This window comes from Piliocolobus tephrosceles, chromosome 6 (assembly GCF_002776525.5).
Source record: "Piliocolobus tephrosceles isolate RC106 chromosome 6, ASM277652v3, whole genome shotgun sequence".
Classification (NCBI taxonomy): Eukaryota; Metazoa; Chordata; class Mammalia; order Primates; family Cercopithecidae; genus Piliocolobus; species Piliocolobus tephrosceles.
In genome coordinates this window covers 147,652,205-147,660,920 of record NC_045439.1, presented here as the reverse complement: position 1 = coordinate 147,660,920, position 8,716 = coordinate 147,652,205, and the positions used below count along the sequence as shown (strand labels likewise).

The 8,716-nt window shown below is 45.0% G+C and overlaps 1 protein-coding gene across 10 annotated transcripts in view; it reads right to left on the bottom strand.

Annotated features, from left to right (window-relative positions):
- Positions 1 to 8,716, bottom strand: part of CCDC32 (coiled-coil domain containing 32) — a 33,913-nt gene that overhangs the window by 15,119 nt on the left and 10,078 nt on the right. For 5 of the 10 annotated variants that reach the window (XR_002725732.3, XR_002725737.3, XR_002725738.3 and 2 more), the window contains 2 exons: positions 4,981 to 5,462; positions 104 to 3,280 (listed from right to left, as the gene is read on the bottom strand). The exons of 1 other annotated variant lie outside the window; for it this stretch is intronic. Coding sequence is in view for 1 of the 9 variants with exons in the window: in XM_023189389.1 (XP_023045157.1) it covers positions 5,306 to 5,462 (157 nt within the window). In the remaining 8 variants the exon portion in view is untranslated. Of the gene's footprint in view, positions 1 to 103; positions 3,281 to 4,489; positions 5,463 to 8,716 lie in introns of those variants that run through there. 4 more of the 10 variants (XR_002725733.3, XR_002725736.3, XR_002725735.3 and 1 more) reach the window with 4 other exon arrangements.

Below are 8,716 nucleotides of genomic sequence, written 5' to 3'. Positions count from 1 at the left end.
CGCCCGGCTAGTTTTTTGTCTTTTTTAGTAGAGACGGGGTTTCACCGTATTAGCCAGGATGGTCTCGATCTCCTGACCTCGTGATCCGCCCGTCTCGGCCTCCCAAAGTGCTGGGATTACAGGCGTGAGCCACCGCGCCCGGCCTATCATCTCTTTCTTAGACAACCGCAACCACCTCACAGCTGGTCTCTCGCGTCAAATTTTGCCCCTCTCCCTACTGTAGCCAGCATAAGTATTAAATTCTGCAACCATCGCAGACTAGATGGGACTGCAAAATAAAATACTTTAAAATTAGCTACTTAAAACCTGAAACTTAGCTTACGGTGCATTGGTTATCTATTGCTGAGTAACAAATCCACCCAAAACTTAGTGGTTTAAAACACGACATTTATTTTGCTCGTGAATCTGCAGGGCTTTGCAGGGACAGTTTGTCTCTAAACCACCTGGTGTCACTTGGGACAGCTTAAAAGCTGGGGGATGAAATCATCTGAATTACTTACTTATCTGTCTGATGCCTGGGGCGGGAAGACTCAAACAGCTGGGACTCCCTGGGCTTCTCTGTCTCTCTGTGGCCGACTTCTTACATGCCGGCTCAGAACTACCAAGGAGCATGCTGAGAGACAGAGAGACCCCAGGCGGAGTGCTTTTCTGACCTTGCCTCAGAAGTCCCGTTATTTGTGCTGTACTCTATTAGCAAGGCAGTTACATAGGTCTGTCCGGGTTCAAAGGGAGGAAATATTGACCGAAGATCTCAGTGGAGGAGTGTCCACATCACACTGGAACATGAATGAGTGGGATGGGATCCACTGATCTGGCCATCTTTGGAAAACACAGTCTGCCATACATGATTCTACTTGTTCTGTAATAGTGAAAAAATAACAATAAAAATTGAAGTAGAAAATAAAAACAAAGAAAAACCATTTCGCATAGACATGTATCGCTGCCAAGCGTGAGTGACTTGTCCACCCGCAATCACTTTAATTATGGCATACCCATGGCAGCCGTAACCTTCTAGATGTAAATCTTATTTTGTCACTGCCCCTCTTAAAATCAGCCCTTCCTGTTCTCCCACAATAAACTCCAAACTCCTTAACGTGGTTTATAAAACCCTTCACACCTGGCCTTGTTTAGTAATTTCCACCCTTACCTCTTGTCTGTCCCTCCTTTGTTCTTTGTGCTCCAGCTACACTGAACTACCTTCCATCTTCCAAGTTCCCTTTTGCCTTCAGGCCTTTGTACATGCTGTTTTCGTCTTCTGGGACTGTTCTTGGTCCCCATGCTCTTACTCTTCTATTTCCTCTCACTCCTATCATTTCTAGGGACTCAGCTGCCCCAACACGGCCTCTCTCCTACCCCACTCCAACTGGTCTAGGGCTCTCATATCTCCTTCCCACGTGCTCTCAAAGCACCTTGTGCTTACACCTTCCACAGAATTAATGAGGTAGACTCTATTCCCCCCTCCATCATTCTGTGTGGGAAGATGCCGTTCTGCTTTATTTAACACCATGCACAGTGCCTAGAACATGGCAGGGGCTCAACAACTATTGGTTAGATGAATGAATCTCTGCCTTAAATAACCTATTTCTGGGTTCAAGTAAACAGTCCTCACACCCACCTAACATCCCAATGGCAGTATCCTATCTTGAGTCTTATAACTAAAGTAGGGCCAAAGCTGGTTTGGATAATTTAGAATTTTCAAGAAAACCTTGCCTGCTTCATGTGGCTGGGGCTATTCTCAGCCTTGGAGGACTCCTTCCAAAACAGGGCCAGGGAGAGGCTCCAGGGCTTCCGTCTTCCAGCAGTGGTTCTGGTGGGCAGGTCTGCCTGGAAGGGTGCACCTCGGCCACAGCTGGCGGGACGTTTGTTTACTTGCTTTGCCTACAGCCAGGGCCTATTTCTGCATCAGGTATTGGATGCATGCCTGTGTCACTCCAGTCAGGATCGCACCAGGCACTGAGTGATGAGCACGTGTGTGTGCTGGGAGAGAACAGCGGCAGTCCCTCAGGTGATCTGCCTGGCTGCAGCCCAGCCTTCTCTGGGTGTACCAAGTCATTACAGCTTGGCCCCTGTTGGTGATTACCCTCCCCGGCTCTAAGGCTTAGCACTAAATATTGCTCCATTTGCTCTAACTTGCTGCCTATTTCACTAAGGAGGAAGAAGGAAGAAAGTCGGGGGTGATAAGTAAGACTCTCCACCAACTTATAAATCTTAACTGGGTTGAGGAAGCCCTAACTGGAGTTCCTTGGAGTTTTCAGGGTCAAAGGAAACAGATCAGCATTTTGGGCCAATACTATTTTTTTCCTGTGGTTAGTCCCATTACTAAAAAGGAACTGGAACATGAAGAGGTCACTTGACTTATTTATGACCATTCAGTAAGCCACAAGACAGATAAAAGACAGCACTCAAAAGACTCTCAGTTTCCAATGTAGTGCCACTTCACTAGCCTAAGATAAATCTATATTAACAAGTTAGCTTTGGGAGCCAGTGTCAAATTTGGTTTTGGTAAATGGAACATGGCAGGGGCTCAACAAATACTGGTTAGATAAATGAATCTCTGCCTTAAATAACCTATTTCTGGGTTCAAGTAAACAGCCCTTGCACAGACCTAACACCCCAAAGGCAGTATCCTGTCTTGAGTCTTACAACTGAAGTAGGGCCAAAGCTGGTTGGGCTTTTTTTTTAAGAGTCATTTTTTTAGAGCCATTGTTTAAGCTGTCACCGCTAAATCAATTAAGAAACTATAGCTACAACTCACTGGGTTCCCTTCCGTGGAGTCATGCAGAGCTCCTCTCACACCGCACCCAGGTTTACACATGGGCTAGAAACCGTTCAACTTACAACTCCGTTTCAGTTCCTCTAAAGCGATTCTCCACGCTCTCATATTCCGATTTCTGTTTCTGCGGTAGGAAATGGGAAGTAGGGAAAAGGCAAAGCTAGAACCTTGCCTGAATGACAGAAACACTGTTTTCGGGGATAGAAATATTCTCTTACCGTCCCATGATCTGCAGTTTGGGAGAGTGTTTTGGGACCTCGTTTTTTTTCTTAAATTGTTGTCTCTGAGGAAGAATAATTTTTGTTCATCATCCAGGGAAAAGAAAAATTTTAGTTTCTCTTTCTTTAAAAAATCCATCCTGACAGCCATCATTCCTGGAGTGGAGTGAGGCCCGGCATCTGAACTCCAGGTGGAGATGGCAGCCTGCAAGCCTGGACCAGAGCGGGACTCTGGCTTCCTCAACGTGCCCAGGAGCCACAGAGAGCCACTCTCTGTGTCACATGTATCCTGCCAATAGAATGCAGTAAGAATAAAGCTACTAAATTTACTAATAAAGGTGTTAACCCAGCCAGGACAACATGGCAAAATCCCATCTCTACAAAAAATACAAAAAGTTAGCCGGGCATGGTGGTGTGCACCTGTAGTCCCAGATACTCGGGAGCCTCAGGCAGGATCACCTGAGCCCAGGAGGTCAAGACTGTGGTGAACTGAGACCATGCCACTGCCCTCCAGCCCTGGTGACAGAGTGAGACCCTGTCTCAAAAAAAAAAGAAAAGTTTAACCATTAGTCAATGGAAAGAGAGGAAAGGGGCAGGCATGGTGGCTTGTACCTATAATCCCAGCACTTTGGGAGGCCAAGGTGGAAGGATAGCTTGAGTCCAGAGGTTCGAGACTAACCTAGGCAAAATAATGCGACCCTGTCTCTACAAAAAAAATTTTTTTTTAATTAGCCAGGCATAGTGGCACATGCCTATAGTCCCAGCTACTCAGGGGAAGCTGAGGCAGAAGGATGGATTGAGCCTGGGAGGTTGAGGCTGTAGTGAGCCATGACCGTCACTGTACTCCAGCTTGGGTGACAGACTGAGGAGACCTTGTCTCAGAAAAACAAAAAAATAAGGAAAAAAGAGGAAAGTATATTTGAATATTACAATAAAAATATTCATATCACTAAGCAAGTATATGGAACAACCTAATTGGTTCCTATCTTTTTGGGCAAGGCAAATACTTGATTTAGAAATGAGCAAACAGTAGCTGGGTGTGGTGGCTTGCACCTGTAATTCCAACTACTCAGGAGGCTGAGGTGGGAGGATCACCTGAGCTCAGGAGTTTGAGGTTACAGTGAACTATATGACTGTACCACTGCACTGCAGCTTGGGCAACAAAGTGAGACCCTGCCTCAGAAAAAAAAAAAAAGCAAATGTTCTCAGAAGATTGATTGATTTATTCTATTTTTTCTTTTGGCTCCTCTCTGGATCTGAAGATTTTTACAGCCACCCTACTGATCATTAGGGATTTGTAACCTACTACCCAGGAAGAAGGCCTATGGAGAAAGGCCTCAGAACACCAAAGTCTGGACTGTCTGAGGGCACATGCTAATAACAGGAGTCTGGCAAAGGTGGCCAGCTCCCGTGGCTTGGCATGCATTAGTCTTTACCTCCTGCTGCCTGGAACATCCCTCCGGGAGGAATTGAGTCAACAGCACCACAGACACTGCTATTCCGTTGAGAAAACTTTTACATGGACAACATATACTGATCATGAACATGATAAACAGGGAGGGAACCTCGGGCTGAGCCAGGAAAGCTGCCGCAAGGAAGACGTTTGGAACTATCCAGGAGTGGTGTCAAACACTAACACCATATTTACAAGTCTAATTTGGAACCTAGCCCTTTTTAAGTGCAGGAGGAAGTTGGAGGAGAAGCCATGCATGAAATAAAAAATATATATACACAGACATAAACACCCACATTTTCACACTTCTTTTCTCCGCAAGGAACAAATGAGAGAAAGAAGCCCAGCCTCTCTCTCTGGAGTCCGTACACTTACTACAGATTTGTTAGAGAAGCCCCAGATGGGGCTTGGATTCAAGGAGCAGACTTCACTCTTTACTGGCCCCACTCACCCGTGACAATTCACCAAGGGAATACTTGGGACACAAGCATGAATGTCCAGAAGAGGCAAGAAAATATATGGCTCACTTAACTTACACATTACACATGAGGGGCCTCAGTTTCTCCAAGTACTTTCACATTTGATCTTTAGCAGACTTCTAATCTGCAGTGACAGAGCTCAGTCAAGCTGAGACACAGAGGAAAGCAGCATTTTGATCCAGCGTGCACTGGGTCAGTCACTTCACCCAAGACAGTCACACATGCCAGCCCCAAGTAAGTCCCTGGGGGCTTGCAGCTGTTTTCTTTGTGGAGTGAAATTTGGGTTTTTTCCCTCAGTGGATTTCTCCCTGCTGCTGCCGCTGAGCTCCATGCTGCTCCCTCTGGACCCGAGACAGCTGCTCCACGTGTGTGAGTGTGTAAGTTACTGTTCTGCTGCTGCTGGTTTGTCCCCGGCTGCTGGCTCGTCCTTGGCCACTGGCTTCTCAACCTGTGACTCTGGAGGAATCAGATACTGGACCTCCTCTGTGCTGACGGCTACTTTATCCGGCTGGAGCCACCTCTTGAAATGTTCCAAGGTGCTATGAAAGGGCAGAAGAAAGGGGTGGCTGTGTCAGACCTCACTGATTAATTACTTAATGATGATCTCAGTTACTCAAACACTACCTTCCCGCCCACCAGCAATTTCTTCCTACAATTGTTTTTCACTGCTAACCTGGGGAGTACAAGGATACTCCTATGGCAGCTGTGCATCCTGGCAGCTCTGCGCATAATTTACCCCATAGTGGGCACTTTGGCTACAGGCAGCAGTAGGCCCCCTTCAAATGCAGAGCCTCTGAAGGCTTGACGAGAACCGCTGAAGAGTATATGCCTCAGTCCTAAAGACCTAAAGATAGATCTTTTTTCACTCAAAACAGGAGAGGAAAGAAATTGTCAAGGGGAAGAAACACTCAATTATTACTGAGGCAAAAATCTGAGTATCTTTTGCCTCTTATAGCTGAGGCAGTCTGGGACTCAATTATAGCACTTACTTGCACTCAGTGATTTTGTTTGTTTTTTCTTTTTGTGGGTTTTTTTGTTTGCTTATTTCATCCTATAGCAAGTCCCTAAGATAAAAACATCTGAGCAGCAAATATTCCCCACAAGAGACTGACCACTATGCCAGAGGGCTCTCTTTTTGTCTGGATCTATAGGGAGAGTAGAGATGTAATTGTCAAGCTCAAGGTCCCCTACCGACCTTCCTTACAGGACCCTATACCCTAAAGCTATTAGACATTCACAGTAAAATATAAATGACTAGAAATAATGTAAACCTTATTCAGTGCTCCTCAATAGCACAAAGTCTCAACCCAAGAAAGAATACCGTAACAGCAGATTTCAGGCCTCTCTTGGTGTATGGGGGAATTATGTTTTGGACAGCTGGATTTCTCAGCCCATTACTCCTTTGCCAAAAGCATACCACAAGGAGGATCACCTACCTGGCCCTCACATATGTGAAGACCTATACAACCCCATTATAAAATGGCCTCTGTTGAAAAGATAAACTTTGAAGAACTAGTGTTTCCTGGTGTTTTTTCTGGACAATGATAGAAAGAAACAGTCCCACAGATGTAGGCTCTGGGGAAAAATCTCAATGTCAGAGGGCAGTGAGAGCAGCTGATTGACTCTAGTGCTCCCAGCTCAGGGGAATCAGGTGTGACACAGCATGTAATCTTCATTTACCACACTTTTCATAGAATTGTTCAAATTATTTCCATAGAGAAGGGAAAATCCACATTGTTTTACATATTGATAAATACATAGGAACATGCTGATCTGATTTCAGAGAAAGAGGATTTCTACTTGAGAATGACACAGGAGAAAGTTCTGTCTTTTCTTCTCAGAGCTGGAGAGAAGGGAGGTATTCAGGGGGAGACAGAATATAAGTAAATACAAAATTATCAGTGGGTCAGGAGTCTGCATCTTCAAATCTCCTATGTTTGGAGCAATTTAAGACTTAATTAGGTTGGACCTTTAGAGATAGAAAAGAGCAAAATGTATATGATTTCCTGAACCCTCAGAGGAGAGTTGGCCTGACCTTAGAGGCTACACTGATTCTGAAGCATCTAGAGGCATGCTCATTCAGCATTTGAGATAATGTAAGTGAAAGCATTTTGCAAATTTGCAAGGAAATGCACCTATGAAGTTTGATTCACATACTGTCCTGATTTCAGCAGCAGTACCTCTGACACGACGGGACTCTGAACACCAATGTCCGTATGTTGCAAACCTATGGACAAACCCTAAGACCTTTTGTTAAAATTCAATTTTTTACTCCCCCCATTGATTTTTACTTTGAATAATTTCTTACTCTAAAATTCTGTTAGGGGCCGGGCGCGGTGGCTCAAGCCTGTAATCCCAGCACTTTGGGAGGCCGAGACGGGTGGATCACGAGGTCAGGAGATCGAGACCATCCTGGTCTACACGGTGAAACCCCGTCTCTACTAAAAATACAAAAAACTAGCCGGGCGAGATGGCGGGCGCCTGTAGTCCCAGCTACTCGGGAGGCTGAGGCAGGAGAATGGCGTGAACCTGGGAGGCGGAGCTTGCAGTGAGCCGAGATCGGGCCACTGCACTCCAGCCTGGGCGACAGAGCGAGACTCTGTCTCAAAAAAATAAAAATAAAAATAAAATAAAATAAAATAAAATTCTGTTAGGAAGGATAATATTAGTAACACTTCTACAGTGCTTACCATGTGCTAGGCATCGTTATATACCCTTTACATATAGTAACTCGTTTAACCCTCATAACAACTTACGAGGTAAGAGCTGATTGCTCCCATTTCACAGATCAGGAAACTGAGGCACACACAGGTTACTTACCCAAGAACATACAACCAGTAAGTGGCAGAGCCGATTTCCTGAGTGTCGAGCCCCATTCCTCCTCACTGGGGCAGGGCAGCATGTCCTCTCTACCTCTCTATCTTTCTGCATCTAAACTACTTGCAGGTACTGTTCAAGTCCTGCCTCCCTCTATGGCAAAACACCAAAGCCAGGAGGGAGCTCAGCGGTCTCTCAATTCCCAAAGCACGTTCTGTCACTTCTGCTAAACTGGCCCTTCTCTTATTACTGCCTGGTATTGTTACATCTATTTGTCATCTGCCCGCAAGTAGTTTTGAGGACAAAAACAAATGGGTCTAAAACTTCCTTATACCATTCCTTCCATGACGCCAAAGCACAGTGCTATCACACAATGGATGCTTAATCAATTCATTCATTTAATCTACATAAATTCATTGAGTGGCTACAATCTGACAAAAATTCTATAAGGCAGGCCGGGTGCAGTGGCTCACACTTGTAATCCCAGAACTTTGTGAGGCCGAGGCAAGCAGATCACCTGAGGTCAGAAGTTCAAGACCAGCCTGGCCAACATGGTGAAACCCCATCTCTACTAAAAATACAAAAATTAGCCGGGTATGGTGGCACACGCCTATAGTCCCAGCTACTCAGGAAGCTGAGGCACAAGAATTGCTGGAACCCAGTAGGCAGAGATTGCAGTGAGCCAAGATCGTGCCACTGCACTCCAGCCTGGGCAACAGAGCAAGATTCCATCTCAAAAAAAAAAAAAAAAAAAAAAAATTTGTGGGACAGTGGAAATTCAGAGGTAAGAAGAGAGAGTTCCAGAAAATAATTTCTCTGAAGAGTAAATGGTTTTTCCTTTTGTTACAGTAACATGTTTTCCAAACCTCATGAGAAGCAATTCAAAAACATAAGAGAGATTGATTAATTACTACTTTCTCAAGTCATTGCATACTTAAAAATGAACACAATGGTTTATTCTTTTTTTTTTTTTTTT